Raw genomic sequence first — 18,646 nt, 5'->3', positions numbered from 1 at the left:
GTGGAAGGAACAAAAAAATCAGTCCACATGCTAAAAATGTAAGATATAGACATGCTAATAATTTATCAATAGCTGTAACTGTGCTGTGCAATGACGTTTTTTTAAATTCGCTGATCTACTTGGTAAACGGAAGCTGTGATGTAGGCTTCTAAATTGTTAGCATGAAAGGACAATTTGTCAATGAGTGTAGAGAACCCATTGTCTGGATTACTGCAATGTCTGGATTACTCTACATTTCTGCCGTCACGTTAGTTCTGACTCATAACGACCTTGTATAGAGATTCTGAGGCATGGCTGGTGGCTCTGAACTCTGGTAGTGTAGTGGTTACGAGTCGGCTGTGAACCTCAAGGTAGCAGTTGGAAACTATCAGCCATTCTGCAGAAGAAAGATGAGGCTTTCCGCTCCCGTAAAGATTTACAGCCTCAGAAACCCTGTGCAGGGTGGCTATGAGTTGGAACCAACTCCATGGCACACAACCACCACCACCCTGTTGTTGTTAAGTGCCGTCGAGTTGGTTCCCACTCACAGCGACTCATTCCGACTCATAGGGTAAATGAACATAAAGGATGTCTGTTCTAGTCTCTATCTAAACGTGCAAGTAGTGAAAGCCCCAAAAGGAAGCATCAGGCAGTGTCTCAGGGAGGGATAGCCACATCTGCTTTGTGCCCAGATTGCGAATCATAAGCTGTGTCCTGTAAACATTAAAGCACACGTATCAGAGGATACTGCAGGGGAATAAAGGTATGACATCCAGTCTTTAGAAACACTGAGAACAAAGCAGCGTTCTCAGAAAATGAACATGAATTACTGACAAAAACAGTCCACAAGTGTCTCTGACATTCAGATCAACTAGTTGACTATCTAACCATAGTAAAGTGATTGGAACAAATAGTCTTGTAAAATAAGTTTTCATTATGTGAAGAAAATGCTCAAGTTGGGTTTTTTCCCCTATGACTCTATTTGAAAGAGCATCATTGCTGTATGCATCCTTCTACTTACTAAAAGAGTTTCCCTGAGATAATCCCAAAGGCAAATATACTTAGAAATGAAAAAACATCATGAATTTAAGAGTGAAAACATTTGGTACCTGAGAAATCTGCTGCTAAGAGATCTACTGCCTTTAAAACTTTCACTTGTAACAGGCCGATGTCCTTCATGTCTGTCAGGGAGTTCTGTAAGCACTGAGGGAAGAGGAAAGGAGACCAAAAATGAAAATCACTTCCTAATACACCAATTACTGCCAGAAAGGGCTGCAGGAAGTACAGTCTAGATTTATGTTCACCTTTCCCATTAAGTTCTTAGAAAAGCTCCAAAAATACATTATGTCAGTTAAGAGGACAATGAGACATTCAGCCTGATTAAGACAAAAGTGGCTGAGAGTTAATTAACTACAACGTCAAAATAAATTACAAGTACGTACAATCTACTTTTAACGTCGTCCCCTGGGCAAAGTGTGTGGAACTATATCCATTACTTCTTTTCCCTTCTTTCTCATAACTGAGACTTTCTTAAATCATCCTAAAAGGAGACATTATTCTAACCCACTTAGTACACATTTGATAAATACCAGACAGCTAAACTTAGAGCTTTCTTAGTAGTTTTTGTTGTTAGGCGCTGTCAAGCGGTTTAAGACTCACAGTGACCCAATTCAAAATGGAACAAAATGCTGCTGGTTCCTACACCATCCTAACAGTAGTTGTTACTCTTGAGCCACTGCTGCCCCTGAGCCAACCCATCTTGGTGGGGATAAGGATGGGAAGAGAGTGAATTATCTGATCTACTCTGCATGCAGTTCATTAAATAAGGGATTGAGTCATCTATATCACCGCATTTTTATACTGCTTTTTCCCTCTAGCTTGAATATTTTTACTGAATATTCATTTTTATGAAATATTTTATTGTGTTTCAAGTGACAGTTTCCCATTTAACAATGTTTATACTAATCGTTCCATGCCATTGGTTACAATAGCTACAATGTGCGTCAATCTTAGGATTTCATTTTGTTTTGTTTCCGTTTATTTCCCTTTCCTTCTCTTCCTTGCCTTCTCATTTGTGCCTTTGGTTAATGCCAACATTCTACCACGTGGTGTCATGGAATTCATTGTTTAAGGGAGCACATTATTTATGATGTGATGTTTATTTTATAAACCAACATATTAATTTGGCTGAGATTTGCAGAAATAGATTCAATTTCAAATCCAAAAGGTATTTAAGGTGATATTTTCTAGTGTTCTTTTAGTCTCTATTGGTCCAGCAAGCTTGGCCTTTTTCAAGAATTAGAGCTTTGTTCTACAATGTTCTCCCTGGCTCCATCCAGAACCTTCTTTTTGTCAAACTGGCCCACATTTAGTGTTTCTTGCTCAGGTTGGAAGAGGTTGTGGTTCATGTAAGCTATCAGTGTCATGGACTAGTTTCCTCTTTGAGACTTTGATTTCCTAATTCTCTTTCATTTCACATGAATAACTGAGAGTTGTATTTTTGATGTCTGCTCCTACAAGCGTTTAAGATCCCAGACACTACTAACCAAACCAGGATGCAGAACGTTATCTGTGTGAATTATATTATGACTAAGTTGTTAGGAGGAAACAGTCACTGGAGAAGGATGTCATGCTGGGCAAGATGGAAGGTCAGAGAAAGAGAGGAAGACCCCCAACGAGATGGATCGGCCAGGTGGATTCATTGATGGTGTCAAGTGTGGCAGCGGTAGTGAGGTTGGCCCAGGATCAGACATTGTTTCGTTCTGCTGTGCGTGGGATCACTTTGAGTGGGTTCTGACTCGATGGCACCTGACAACAACGACAAAGTTGTCCCCAGAGACTATGGTCCCATCCCTTTAACCCAGTAAACCAATTCTTCGAGTTGTTTAGCTATGTCTTGTTGTTGTTAAGTACTGTGGAGACAGTTCCAACTCATAGTGACCCTGTACGGGGTTTCAGAGGCTGTAAATCTTTATGGGAGCAGAAAGCCTCGTCTTTCTCCCAAGGAACGCCTGGTAGCTTCAAACTGCTGACCTTGAGGTTAGCAGCCTGATTCATAACCACTACACTACCAGAGCTCCTTAGGAAGCTTTTATACTTGTGCATCTATGTGGCTTGCATTTTATGTGAATAGTTATATGTGTATTACACACAAATGTGCATATAAGCATATTCCTACAGATACACCTGTGTACACACACACACAGATTCATTTAGATATCCCTTCCTATACACATTTATAAGGAGCTCTGGTAGCGTAGTGGTTACGAATTGGGCTGGGAACCGCGAGGTCAGCAGTTCGAAACTACCAGCGGTTCCATGGAAGAAAGATGAGGCGTTCTGCTCCCGTAAAGATTTACAGCCTCAGAAACCCTGTACAGGGTCGCTATGAGTCAAAACCGACTCCATGGCACTTAACAACAACAACAACATACACATTTATAGGAGTCCTTGTGTGGCGCTGTGGGTTAATGTGCCAGACTGCAAAGCCATTTGAATTACAAGGTTGGCAGTTCAAGCTCACCAGTTGCTCCTCAGAAACCCTATACAGGGTCACAATGGGTCAGAATGGACTCGACAGCACTTCACCACAACAATACACATTTATAGGGAGTGAGGTGGCTCTGTAAGATAAACACTGGACTGGCTTTCTGCTCCCACAAAGATTTACAGTCTTGGAAACCCTTTACAGGATTGGCATGAGTCGGAAATGACTCAACAGCACTTAACAACAACAACAACAATATATGCATCCACATCTACCTACGTAACCACCTACGTATTGTTTGGTTGTTTTTACTGTTACTGCTTACTCTACGTTAAAGCATTGACTGAGATTGTGCCCTTTTCTTGTACACTTGTAGTGTCTTTATTTACTTTGGTCAAGTTGTGTTGACTTCACCCAAATTTGGGATTGCCTTTCCCATAACCAGAAGCAACAAATGTCTGTTATTTAGAAAGTGATTCGCCCGTCTTTTCCCTCCCATTCCTATTGATGATCAAAGATCTTTGCTTTCTCTGTGTAGATCTACTCTAATTTTTATGATAGTGGGACTATATAATATTTGTCTTTTTGTGATTGACTTATTTCACTCAGTATAATGTCCTCCAGACTCTTGCATTGGAGACACCTCATTATTTTTAATAGTCACATAACACTCCATTGAATGTCAAAGCAGACACTATAACGTAATACTTATCATGAATTTGGTATGTTTGTATTTATCCAGGGTAAAGTCTGGGGGGAAATTGGACTTTTCTTTATGAAATAGTAGCTTAACTAATGTCTTCAGAGAGAATATTAATGGTGAATTTTGTTAAGGTTCATTTAGAGTACACCAATATTGCATACAGAATTTGTGGTGATGAGATGTGTGGCTATGTTTGGTACCCACACAGATCAAGGGTGATTCAATTAATCAATACATCTGCACAGAGAAGGGGTCCAAAGGCACTGATGTTTATGTTAAGAATGATATTCCCACTGAACAGGAACTCATCTTTGCCTAGTTTTCATGGCAATTTCTTAAACCGTGCCTTTCATGGGTGGCGATAAAACAAAAGTATTCAGTTACAACGAAGGTAGGATAAGCACAGAATGCGAATAAAAGTATCTACAAAGCCAGAATAGAAACATGGATAAGATGTCCACTATTCAATTTTGAGATGCTGAGTGGATTGAGCTCAATGCATCCACTTAGGAGAATATCCGACACTGTCATTCAATTCAGGGCAAAATGCACTACCCTGTAAGTCTGGGCAGTGCTCTGCTTTACAAGAACAAGTGCTTTCTCACTTGACCCTAAAAGGTTCTGTAAAGGTGTCTAATAACCGTTTCAGCATTAGTAGTTGGTAAAAACAAAACAAATCAAAGTTACTTATATGAGCCTCTATTAACATGGCTAGCCACTATGTTGACATGCCAAAAAATAATTTGCTTCCTTGAGGATTTCCATTTTTTCCAAAGCTAAAATTTCAAAATGCCTTTTCACTTTTAAAAACACCAAGTAAATTCTAATCAAATTTCAGCCTCTCACTAATGCATTACCCTCCAGGTCTGATGTCTTGTTTTATGAGTCATACTATTGAACATTGCACAAAGATCTCTTTATATGAAGTTTCTAGGTTGATAGACTTTGTTTCAACTTAAAAAGGTTAGTAGTGGGAGGGGAGGAACCAGGAAAAGCACTCACATATCTCTGGGAAATCTGCTTTCTCTCACTGGGGTCTGCCAAGGGGCAGACACATAGATCAGAGACGGAGATCCCCGCACAGGGTGTCAGGGTGACCAGCATAAGGAGAGACCCCACACAGCTCTCCAGTGGCAACTTGAGACAATTGGCTTGCTTGACCGGGAGTGCTGCAATATCCACTTTACACCTAGAATATTTTCATGAATCAGAGAGAGAAAAGTGATTAACTCAAGGCCACTTCGGAACTGCTTAAACACCAGCTTTCTTATTTCATCCCTCCAGAAACCTCATTCTGTCTGACTTGGGTTTATTGCCAAGGGTTCCAACAAGGCAGTGAAGGTTGCAGGTGTCCCTTACCCTCCCCCGGCTCATAAGACTAATTCCCAACCTAACACGCTCTAAAATTAAGGGAAGAGAGGTAAAGAAAGCAAAAGTGAAGTCAGCATCAAGGGACAGCAACCAAAAAGAGAATGCAGGGTCTCTGCCAAATAAGACTGCAGAAAGATGATGGGATCAGGAACGGCGAGGGAAACGAAGTTCAAACTGGACGCTCATGTTCTCTGTAGCTTATCCACGCTGTGACTTTTATGAGCCAGGAGAAAAAAAGGATCAAGGTTCAAAAAAGAAGGCAAAAAAAAAAAAAAAAAAAAATCACAAGAATTGCAAGAAAGAGAGGACTAAGGGAGAAACCATTTTCTTCCCAATTAATGCCAAAGGGCCAGTTTTTATTTAAAGCAACGTGTTAAGGTGTTTTCCTAATAGGCCCAGTTCCTCAGGCTTCCCCCAGGTGGGTTTCTCTGGGACAAATGGAGCATGAAGTGCTGTTGATGGATCCCATTTCTGTGGCACCTCCACTACCCATGTGCAATCAATTGCATGTTTTCTGTCTCTAACAGCCAGTGTTCTGGGGATGTCGAAAACCTCAAACACATTTAAATACAGAAGCAAACAGCTCAGAAGGGAGCACAGGTGCTAAGCCATTTATTTGCTTTAACACTGAAAACTCTGGTTTTGCCTGGGCCACCCCTGCTTTATTTTTGTACGGTGATGAGGTAGAAGGGACCCAGTGGAGCAGGCAGAAGGCAGGCAATGTTGGGTTTTGTTTTTTTACTAATTATATTCTTATCTGTCTTCCAGAATCACTGGATATTATGAACTGACCTGAAGGCAATGAGTTTGTGTTTTCTTAATACTAAGACTTGAGAACAATGCCTCTCACAACACTGACACATTTGGATTCTTATGCTAAATTCTTGAAGGACTTTGCATGACTGCAGATGGCTACAAGGAGAAAAAGTAACACATGACAGAAAGCAGTGAACACATAGGTAAACATTTCCTTCTGAAACCTTGTGAGCCCCTTCCCGAGTTAAAAGAGAAATAAATAAATGGCATTAAATATCTATACCAACTTTTTCTACAGAATCAAAAACATTTGTAAATGCTGATCTGTGCGTATAAAATTAAATACGTCTGAGCAGTTATCAATGCCCTAATTGCCAAATGTTAATTTCCAGCTGCAGGGCAAATGAAGATTAAAGTTTTGCTTGTCTAAATGAAGATTTAGACTGGAGACAGACTGCAAAAAGACATAACTTATGAAAGAATTCTCTATGATTTGAATGGAAAAAATGTTCTTTCTAAAGTTAAAGTTTACTACTGCCTATAAAAAGAGAAGCTTCCTAATGTTTTTACTTCAGTAAGTATGTAAGTGGGGGAATAAATTTGCCTGCAGAAAATGCCAAGTGGGTTAACTATGCTACGTCTACAAAATTAAGTGTGAGCATATTGTTATCTAATATTGCAGTAGTATATCTTCTCAGGAATACTTCGCTAAACAGTGTTTTCAACTGCTATATCTGCTTTCATTTAGCAAAGTTACTTCTTGTCAAAGGATGAGTGATTCAAATTAGAAAGAATTTTCTCTGATGGTCACTTCAGTTAATCCAAATCAGTAATAAACTATTAATAGCACGTACTTTTTAAGGTCATTAATAATGGCACCATATTGTTTTACTTTAAGTGTTTACCATTTCATTATGGTGGTAGTTTTGTGTTTTTTGAATAGCCATAAGGTATTTATATACAAGAACTCTAAAAACTAATAATGTTTAGGTACAATGCATAATTACGTAGTCATAAAGTTTTTCATGGAGAATTCAAAGTGAACCTGACATTAACTCTTAAAAGTTGCCTGGAAAGGTTCTGAGGAATATTAGTGTATTTAAAATAACTAAAAAATTTCATGGTAACTGTCTAAAGGTACGACTTACAGGAACAGAGCAGTTTATTATTTTAAATATAAATGAGTCACGTACCAGACAAAATGCAAAGTAAACATTGGGATTCTTTTCAGAAATGAAACATTTCCACAAACTTTTCAGTCATTTCTGCTCACTGTGAAACTTCTGTACTCATCTCATATTAGAAAACTCGTTGTTGTTGTTGTTGTTAAGTGTTAGTTCCAACTCACAGCGACCCTGAAGAGGGTTTCCAAGGAGCAGCTGGTGGGTTTGAATTGCTGACCTTGGAGTTAACAGTCTAGTGCTTCTTAGAAGACTTATATAACTAGAATAGAATATTTGTGTTCTATTCTCGCCCTGCCTGTTTTAGATATCCTTACATCCATGGTGATGCCAACAGTTCAGTGATTACTGGTCCAAGAACTGGGAGTTCAAAATTCACCCAGAGGTTCCTCAGAAAAGTCTCAACTTTGACAGCAGCTTTAAAAAAAACACAATAGTAGTAGTAGTATTCCAGATATTAAAAACCTCATCAACCACAGGTACCAACATAATGGACTCTACATTCTCATAAAACCACTTAGTGAATTCATCCATATATTCACCCTGACTTTCTTAATGAAATGAAATGTGCATAGGGGCATGTCAATAAAAACTAACCTTAGCCCTCTGACCCTTGGCCTATGACCCATGCATTGAAGAGCTCTTGCTGCACCATGTGAACTGGTTTCTCAAGCCTTAAGGAATAATTTAAAGTTACCCCTGCCCTAGGTTTAACACTCAGCTCCCCTAAAAAGAGCACTTTATATAAACTTTCTATAAAGGAACTGCTCTCTGCATCTCTTCAAGCCTACTCCTGGCTTCCCCATTTATTCCCACATTCTGGAAACAAGGAGAAAAGATGGGGAAAAGGAAAAAAACAACAACACGTATCTCATAGAGCATCCTCTTCCATCAAGCCTCACGTTTTACCCAATTTCAACCTCAGTCCACATCATTTCAGTGCGTCCTAAGTTTTCAAAGGAGAACCAGAAACTCTACAGAATGGAGGATTATTTGCATTAACCCAAAGCTAGAAAGAGTGATGCCTTGCCAGTCAAAGAAGCACTAGAGACTACACTTTAAAAGAGCTTTTCTGCTGACATTTCAGGTACTTGGACCTCATTAAACCTTCATAAAGAGAGTAAGGGAAAGTGCACGTAGTTTTAGCCAAAATCAAATAAATAAAATATTTTTTGTGACTTTTTTTTAAAAGGCTAAAGTAAAATAAATCGGTAAAAATAAAACAATCTTTAAGATGTAAGTTCTGAAATACATTGATCAAAGGCAATTTTAATATAAAAATATTGATAAGAGAATAATCTAGGATTTTTTTTTTTCCATTTTCCATCACTGTAGCTGAGTCTATGTAGAAATATGAAATAAAATTCAATTGGTATCTTAATTCTTTCTAGTTGCTACTGAAGAATGCTAAAATCTGTGGCTCTTTTTCAAGACTTGCTCCCATCTGTTCAGATACCTGCTATGGGCTGGACACAGGGTCAGCCCCAGACAAATCAAAATACCATTGCCCAAAACACAACTCACTTATTGTTCAATTCCATAATTTCACAGATGTTGTTAAATATCTTCTGTTTTCCCTTTCTACTTTCTTTTCATTTGCACCCCCTAAATGTTCTCCTAAGCCCCTCTACTAATGACAGCCTTTAACGAACATTTATAAAATGTTGCCCTGTTAGTGTGGATGCAAATTTTCTTTAAAAAGGAAGCTCAGTGTTAGGACACATAGTTTAAAAGGCTATCATAATGTTTTTGGGTTTTTGTTTTGGTTTGCTTTTTAGCATGAAAAGTAACACTAACATTAATAGATAATATTATCTATCCCTCTTTTTCTGTCGAGGGTCAGAGAGTCAATGTTTTCAGTTTGTGGGATATTTAGTCTGTCAAAACTAACTCAACTCTGCCAATGTAGCATCAAAGTAGTAAGGAACCCTGAAAACAAATTAAGAAGGCATTGTTCCATTAAAGCTTTATTTATATAAACAGGGAAACAGCCAACTTGATTTGGCTCCAGGGTCCTATTTTTCAATTCCTGACCTAGAGAAATGCTAATAATTTCACTGTGGTGAATTATACCAATGGAAGTATTTAAAAAAAAAAAAAAAAAAAAAAGAATAATCTTTTTAAATAACTTTTAATTTACCATCACCCAAGAAACACTTGGCTATGTACATATATATAAAACCATCTGTTTGTTAATACAAATGAATAAAGCAGTAACATTTTAAATATTGTTCTTCTATCTGATAGAAAATCTGTGACAAACACAGCACACATAAAAGAAACATGGTAAATGAGTATTAGCCATAAAGTTTCTGTGGTGCTGTGGGTCAATTTCAACCTCAAGGATGGCGGTTCAAGTTCACCAGATGCTCCTCAGAAACCCTATACTGGGTTGTTATGAGTCGAACCGACTCAATGGCAATTAACAACATAGCCCTGGTATCGTAATGAATGATGAGCTGGACTGCTATCCAAAAGGTCAACAGCTTGAATCTATTAGTTGCTGCGTGTGAGAAAGATGAGGCTTTCTGTACCCATAAAGATTTATAGCCTAGGAAACCCTATACAGGGTCATTATGAGTCAAAACCAACTTGGTGACATACAACCACCACCACCAATTCTCTTGGCAGGAGTTTGGTGGAGGATAAGCACTGGACTGCAAGCCACAAACTTGGCTCTTCAAACCCACCAGTCACTCTGCGGAAACCCTATACAGAGTTGCTATGGGTCGGAACTGACTCAACAGTACTTACCAACAACAACAACAAGGGGATGTTGTTGTTGCTGTTAGGTGCCTCTGAGTCAGTTCCGACCCATAGCAATTCTGTATAGGAGTTTCCGAGGAGCAGCTGGTGAGCTTGAACCACCGACCTTGCAGTTCAAATGGCTTTGCAGTCTGGCACATTTGCCCACAGCGCGGCACCAGGACTCCCAGCATCCCCTGGGCACATGCTAAATAAAGATGTTTACTCTCTCTTTCACTCAGAAGATACCATACGTGTACCTTTAGGAGACCAGGACTTTCCCATTCCAAGGATGGGTCTTGGAATATTCATTCAACAGGAGCTCCACTGTGATAACAAAATTCATAAAACGGAAATGAATACAATCAGGCCTGTGTTTGTGCCAAGAGGAACTGCCACTTGGTCATTTGCATGATATAGAATCTAATGGAAGAAATGGCTTTGTGACCTCACCCTACCCTTCTCTCACACCCTATAGTGGTGGTGATCTGCCTGGGAGTGGAGTCTGACTCTTAGTGACCCTCTCTAAGATTTCAAAAGCCTCTTGTTTCTCCTACAGAGCACCTGGTGGACTTAACTACTAGACTTGCAGCTAACAGCAGAACGTGTGACCCACTGCAATACCAGGGATCCTAGCTTTATCTCTTAACAGTGCCCACCTTTAATACTCCTTTGAGCTGGTCTCCCTGCCTCTGGGCCTTTGCTCATGCTGAGTTACCTTCCTAGAAAACTTTTTCTCCAGTCACCTTGTCTGGCTAACTACCCCTCATTTTCCAGGCCTGTCTTGATGTCTGTCCTTGTAGGAAGCCGTCCTACCACCATGAACCCCAGGCTGCCCTCCATAGTGCCACCATCTACAACGCTTGTGCCCCATGATCATGTTGCTTCCTGCTAAGGTGTAGCGTCCCAGACATTATTAGTGACCCCTGGATGGGAGATATATTTGTGCTTTTGCCACTGAATCCTCAGTACTGGGCAAATTGCCTGACACACATGCTGAATACAATGAGGAAAATGAAACAGTTGCCATCCTAGCAACCCCAGGTGCGTCAGAGTAGAACCTGCTCCACAGAGTTTTCAGTGATTGATTTTTTGGAAACAGATCACCAAGCCTTTCTTACAAGGTACCTCTGAGTGGAATCAAACCTCTAAACTTTCCATTTACACCATCCAGAGACTTGGGGTGAAATGAATGAATAAGTGAATGCAAGTAGCAGGATGAAAATTGGATAGAGAACGTGAAAAACAAAACACTAAATTCTAAAGTCAGTGCTTTGGGTCAACCCACTAAACCTTTCATAGTCTCCATTCCGGCACTATTACCTCATCCAACCTTCCAAGAGATTGCCAGGACTTTCCTACAACCCACTATGGAAGAAATAAATGGAAGCAAATGCATTTATGAGGTGCTTGCTGATTTGAAAACCCCATGTTTCTACTTATCTGAAGAAAACAGGGGCTTAGTTACATTGTTTTCTGCCGTGGACAGACAGTAAAACCATCTTCTTTGGCCCACAGGCAGCTCGTGTGCTGACTTAGCATTGTTTCTGACCTCTCGTTCCCTTCTGTTTCCATTAATCCCATTGCGTTTTAATGTTTTAATTCAACACATAATTCTACCGTATCAGTCAGCCAAACCTGCTCAAGTTTTACTCGCCGTGATAGCTTTTAACCTCTTATTCATTACCATAATTCTATGTTTTATATTACAGAATGGTCAGCTTTTAGCTTAAATGCGGGGGCAGAGAAGAGTGGTAGAGTTTTAAAAGCTGTAAATCTCAGCAGCTAAGGAAGCAGGGAACAGGAAGAAAACTGTGAATGTGTCAAGCCTGGCTGTAAAACAAGATCAAGGACATGGGGAGCAATTTGTCCAGAGAAACCCCCCAGCCCAGAAGCTCGCCTGCTTCAGAGTTACTAACAAAGCGGCAGAACGTCAGAGCCACTTTATAAGGCACCAGCTGGGATTGAAGATGAATTTGGAGTCAAGGAAGTCAAAACAGGGCTGTGGATTCTCATACTTAAGGTTTCTGGACAAAATGAAATGTACAACAGTCTAGGATCATACTGAAATGCAAAATATGCTTTTAAGAAAATGAGCATTTTGAAACAGCACTGGATACGGAGGTAGAATTTCCACTGCCCGAGCAGAGACCAAGTCTGACCTCTGGTCAAAGCACTCACTGTACACCTGCTAGCAGTGGTTCTATATGAACAGCACTGGATTGTAAACTACAAGGTAGGCGGTTCAAGCCCACTGGTCACTCTGCACTAGAAAGATGAGGCTTTCTGCTCCCGCCAAGATGGAAAACCCAGAGAGGCCCTCCGTGAACTGACTCGTGAACAAAGTATCAAATGGACATGGTTGCCAGAAGTCACAATGACCCTGCAAGTCAGACACTGACCCTAGTACAGATGGACAGCCAGACCCCATGCATGAATTTGTCACCCGAGGTCACATGGTTTCATGCAAGCTCTGGATGGTTGAGAAACTGCTCCTTCCCTCACCTAAAGATGCCTTTCAGGGGAAGCCCTAAGAGAGGCTGCCTGATGCAATCTAATGTTTCCATCACAGTGAAACAAGACCTTAGGATTCATCCTGGCTCAATCTCACTAGAACCCGGGGCCATGGAGTGGAGTCCAGGTCACAGTGACCATACAGGGCACTTAGGGGTTTTGAGACTATAAGTTTTCACGGGAGCAGAACCCTCATCTTTATCTTATGGAGTAACTGATGGATTCGAACTGCTGACCTTGAGGTTAGCAGTCCAGTGCTTATCCTACAGCACCACACCAGGACTCCTCAGAATCTGCTAATGCAAAAGGATGTTTTCTCAACCATTAGAAAATGAAAGCATTGAGCTTTAAAACTCTGACAACAAAGACAAGGGAATGTGGGGGAATAGTGAAAAATGTAAAAAGTGACGACTGAGGAAGGAACCAGGAGCGGTACCTAGTGATCAGCATCAGGATGGACATCAGAGTGCCTTTAAGTCTGAGGAGCAGCACACACACCAGGGAGCTTCAGGAGATGATGCAATTAAAACATCAGTATTTTTTCTGTGAACTTTTTGCAATCCCCCTGTATCTTAGAGTAACTTTGTTCCACTGGATGTGAGCGTCATGTTAATGCTACGAAGCCATTTTGTGAAGGAGAACACTGTTATCTTTGGACCTCCTGAGGTGCAAAAGATAACAAATGGATAAAAATGGATACAAAAACAAACAACAACAACAACAACAACAAAAATGAAATAGGAAGGGCAAAACGACCACTAGTGCAGATATATTCTAAACAGGAAAGAGCTAAAATAATAATACTCCGACAACAAAACACAGTAAAAAGGACATCTTTAATGATTATCTGTTCTCTGTGAGGTAAGCTGGCACTTGTTTTGAAAAGCACTTCTTATGTAAAGGAGGCATGACAACCCAATGCCATGTGAAATAAGAGGTGTTATTGTGAAATAAGAGGCGTTATTCTTCGCACTAAAAGGAGACTTTGGCCATTTATCACAGGAAGCCAAATCCCCGCTGTTGGGAACACGAAGTTCTCTCTGCAATTCAGTAACTTATCACTGTTCCACTGGGAGGACAGTTTCTGGTCCATCTCCCATCAGTGCTGGGAGCACCCAGGTATGTCACAGAACGACAAGTGTCAGAAGTACCAAGAAGGTACCTGACTCCCACTCACTGCTCTTACATCCTGAGCTAGGTTATAAATTTACTTCTTGAGTTCTGCTTCCTCAGCCTATGAAATGAAGATTAGCCACTAACTAACGTAAGGAGGAGACAGTATGAGCTTCTGCCAGCATGCCCAAAGTCCCTGGGCCTTCTCATTTAATTGTGTTCTTCACCACTCGCCTTTAAGGTGGAGTCCTGGTGTGGTGCACAGGTTAATGCGCTTGACTGAAAAGTCAGTTTGAACTGCAAGGTTGGAGGTTCAAGCTCACCAGTCACCCCTCAGAAACCATATACAGGGTCGCTATGGGTTGGAACCTACTCGACGACACTTACAACAACAACCCTACAAGGTAGCTGTAATGTTTAGTATTGTTAGATATATGTGGATGAGTCCCTAGGTAGGGCAAACATTTACTGTACTCCACTGGGAACAGAAAGGTTAGAGGTTCAAATCTACCCAGAGAGGCACCTTGGTAGAAAGGTCTAATTGCTTCTAAAAAGTCAGTCATTGAAAACCCAAGGAGCACAGTTCTTCTCTGAGACCCCCAATGGATCTCAGATTTGGAGTCAACTCAACGGAATTTTTTGTTTGTTTGTTTGTTTTTTTGGTTATGTATGAGTGAGTCCCTCAATTAAAATAGGCAAATCCAAAGTTCAGAAAATAGATTTGCTCTCAAAGGATTTCATTACACTTTGCTACAAAAATTCACCAAACACACTGAAAACTTTTCCTCATTTGGGACACCTTGTCCAATATTCATTCTAAATTATATGATACCTTATAAAGCAACAACAACAACAACAAAAGTCTACAATTAAAGAGTTCCCATAAACATTTCCAGGGTCTGACATGGGACCGTTATCTTTCTAAAGAGAATTCCTGACGCATAACCATGATGTCTGATTTAATAAATACAGAGTGGCATTTACCAGTAAATGTTATTTAAGATAAATTTAACAAGACAAAACCCTCCTTTCCCATTAGGTTTGGTCTTCTCTTTCCCTACGGCTACCGAGGTGCTGGATGGCAGGTTCCCCAGACCCTCTGCACCATGGGAAGAGAAGCTCAGCACACGTCACCCACCAGGAGGAAAGCAGAGTGGACTCACGTGCCCAGGCGTTGCTCATGCTTTCTGTTGTCCTTTCCCCACACTTCAATGTCCAAAATGCCCATCCTGTCAGAGAAGTAGTGAAAGTCAAACTGTTCCCGCCACTGGGGATTTGCACTCTTACACAGTGTCTAGAAAACATGCAGTTATAATATTTATTTTCTTAAAACGTTAATCATCGCTACAGTAAGTACACATTCATTTCATTTCTAAAACAATTCAGGGGACTCAAGATACTAAACCACACCCCTCATAATTTAAACTTCACTTTTTGGAAAGAAAGGGATTAGTGACTGGGAATTTGCTAACAAAATTTACTACTCTTTACTGTTCCCTAGATTCAACATTTTAGCCACCAAACATAAAAGGAAAACTGCTGTCCCACAAGAAACTATTTTATCAGTAGACAGTTCACAATATTCTCTCTTACCAAAGATAATCCTAATTGATTAACCAAATGCAAGCAATCTTTTTATTGGCATATACGTACAATGCTGACTTCAGAATATATAAATTAATGGCATGAGGTCTTAATTAACTAACCAGATATGCATTCAACGTACAACATCATCTATTCTCAAACTTGCTTTTATTGAATCCAGTCACTAGACTAAGAAGAAGACTAGGAAATTCCACCGAAGCCACAACTAAAACTTAACAATAGGGGTTTGAAATCGCCACAGTGTTCTGTGTTTTCTGAGAGTTTTTATCAAACTGTTTATGTGTCTGGTTTGTTGACAGAATTTTTATTTTTATTTCATTTTGACAGAGATTCAACGTCAGATTAAAACCTGAGTAGCAGGCTCTGGTTAGTATTCTAACACCAACTACTGCTGCACAGGAAAACGCTGGCAACTCAGACCTCAGCACAGCCAACGTCATATAAAATAATGTAAGTGGTTTCTACATCAGATCACAGTATCTAGAATCCAGGGCAGGAGGGGAGGAGCCCTATTAGACCACAGAGGAAACACAGGGAATAGAGCAGGTATTGAACTGATTCTGCCTCACCTTAGTGAGGAATGCTTAGTGTACTTAGTGATGAGTGAATCCTCAGGCAGACCCAGGCTGGTTCTTAGTGTGTACCTGTGGTTACCTCAGCTCACACTGTGGTGTAACCCAAAACTGCCTGCTTCAAAGAATCATCTGGTATTTCTAGTGCAACTCATCCTTTAATTTATTCTTCATACTTCTTATAAACATTTTAGATTTTTTAAAATTATTTTTCATATTCTTTATAAACTTTTTTTCACCATGCATCTTCATTTTCTAATTCTTTGTGCTAAAGTGAATAAAGTCTAACCTTTGATGTTGAAAACTGTGCAGCTGAAAAGACCTCGTAGCTTCCCGAATCACATTCTAACTTGTCTGCATTTGTTATGTCCTCTAGTCTGCAAAGCCCCAACTAAAATCCCCTCTAGGCTATTTTCAGATCATCTACTGATTTTCTTCCTCTATGTGGCTTTTGGCAAGCAACCTAACTTTCAAGTACCCTAGCTCGCTCAATTCCTAAAACAGAAAATATTCCTGTCTGGCAGTTATGTAAAACAATTTAGTTACCATAGTTTGGAGACAAGGTTTTTAAAAATAAAAACCAAACCAAATTACTAAGATTAAAAATTAAGTGGAAATTGGATTGGCAGAATAAGATGACTAATTTTGAAAGAAGAGTTAAAAATGACTGAACATTTATTTAAGACAAATCATTTGTAATACTTGAGATTTTTTTTTAATCATAATAAAACCCAGAAGGACTAAATATCTTAACTTAAAATGTCTTACTAGGCAGTAGGAGAAACCAAAGGGTGTATAGCTTTGAAAACATTTTTGTTATCTCAAAGATTTTGATCCAAACTTAGAGATAACTTTATTGTGCTATTTCACTTCTGTAGGGTTTTGAAAACATTTAGTTATCCTTTTCCTACATTCTATGAAACAGAGTTTACGTACTTTTATTTTTTTAACAAAGTTTAAATGCATCATGCATTCAAATCTATTGCCTAATACACTTTCGTGAGCTTGGAGTCACTGTGTTTTAAAATAAATTATGCAAAGCAATCCAATCAAGATTCACATTAACTGTGGGTATGTATAAAGAGTTTATTTTCTGGACCACCTCTAAATGCAGTTAGGAAGGTTAAAGATAAATGTGCTCAATTCTCAAGAAATTTAGAATGGGAAACCATTTTTAAAAAATATTTTCTTCTTAAAGATGTTCTCTTTTCAAAATTGAAAGAACTTACCTTGCTTTTATACCTCTGGTCTCCCAGTTTAAACTGAACAAACATTTCTGTCATAGTTCCTCCAGAAACATTCTTTCCTTCCAACAAAGTTATACTTATAATTCCGTCCCACAGTTGGTTCTTTCTTAAGGACTCTGAGAGCCGAAGGTTGCGTATCAAAGAGGGCTATGAAGAAAAACAAAGATGACACATAGTCAGTTTGCAGATAATTCTTGAGTGTGACTTTGGGGATCATAGGAATTCCAACTTTCATTAGTCGATGTTAAATATCACTCTCTGCTTGGTGAAAAGTACTATTCTTCCTTGGTTTTGCAAACCTGCAATCATAGTTATGGGATTCCTGCAAAGTACGTGGACTTGTAAAAATATAGCCAAGGACGGTTATGGATGAGAGACACTTGCCCGAAGGCGCATGACGATATTCCTTTATCTTTTCTTTCCATTTCTCCACAAAGTTTGTGAAGTCCCTTCTTGCTTCGCAGTGGCCTGTCTTCTAACCAAGATGAGTAATTTGGTACAAATCCTTAAACTGGGCCACTGGCATTTTAATAGGAACAAGGGAAGAAAGTCATTTAGGGGAATACAGATGTAAGTACAAGGTATCGCTTTGCAAGAAAACAAAAGACCATCTTTTAGAAATGATGGTTTTTAATTCATCCGTCACATCGGAATCAGTCTCCACTTGCCTGCATTCTCTTTGCTGCTACTACAAAGTCCCATACCATGATGAGATTCACAGCTGTAGGTACTACCTACAATCATCAGCTTTGTAGATCCAGATGTGTGTGTGTGTGTGTGTATGAAGCACTTCTCACAGAGTCTGGAATCAGCTAGGAGAGTCAGTATCTGTTCATTTGTTGTGTTTTTTTTTCTAAACTATATTACTCACACCACTCATATAACTCATACGGAATATGGAAAAAGGCAAACATCAACTATTGCTAAATTATAAAGAGGATTATTTTTGTAGGAACTCTAGTGTGGCACTGGAGAATAAGCACTAGACTGCTAAATCAGCACGGGGCAACTAGCCTCAAGGTAGGCAGTTCAAACCTACCAACTGCTCCTGGGAAACCCTACACAGTATCGCTGAGTTGGAACCAATTCCAGGGTATTAATAACGACATCAATCTTTGTTGTTTTTTGTCCTCAAATAAATTCCAAACTCATTGTGACCCCAGGTGGACAGACTAGAACACTGATTTTTAACTTTCAGTCAGTAAATTTTCCAACAGGCAGAAGAATATCACAAATCTCTACTCAAGGTTCACCAGTTTCCAGACTTTTCTGCCCTTGATCCGTCTATCCCTCTATTTTTTTTTTTTTCTTGCTGAAATGTTTTAAAGCAAAACCCCATATTTGATTTTATACAGCCTGCAAGATTCCACTCA

The 18,646-nt window shown here is 39.6% G+C and overlaps 1 protein-coding gene across 1 annotated transcript in view; it reads right to left on the bottom strand.

Annotated features, from left to right (window-relative positions):
• MCTP2 (multiple C2 domains, transmembrane 2) overlaps positions 1–18,646 on the bottom strand; it is a 282,589-nt gene that overhangs the window by 185,284 nt on the left and 78,659 nt on the right. Inside the window, exons 8-11 of the mRNA XM_006870699.1 lie at positions 17,256–17,420; positions 15,013–15,143; positions 5,172–5,358; positions 1,089–1,182 (exon numbers count right to left, since the gene is read on the bottom strand). Of these exons, the coding sequence (XP_006870761.1) occupies positions 1,089–1,182; positions 5,172–5,358; positions 15,013–15,143; positions 17,256–17,420 (577 nt within the window). The remainder of the gene's footprint in view (positions 1–1,088; positions 1,183–5,171; positions 5,359–15,012; positions 15,144–17,255; positions 17,421–18,646) is intronic.

The sequence above is a fragment of the Chrysochloris asiatica genome, unplaced genomic scaffold (assembly GCF_000296735.1).
Source record: "Chrysochloris asiatica unplaced genomic scaffold, ChrAsi1.0 scaffold00148, whole genome shotgun sequence".
In the NCBI taxonomy this organism is placed as follows: domain Eukaryota; kingdom Metazoa; phylum Chordata; class Mammalia; order Afrosoricida; family Chrysochloridae; genus Chrysochloris; species Chrysochloris asiatica.
Note: the sequence above shows the minus strand (reverse complement) of the source record. Positions and strands in the feature narration are given on the sequence as shown.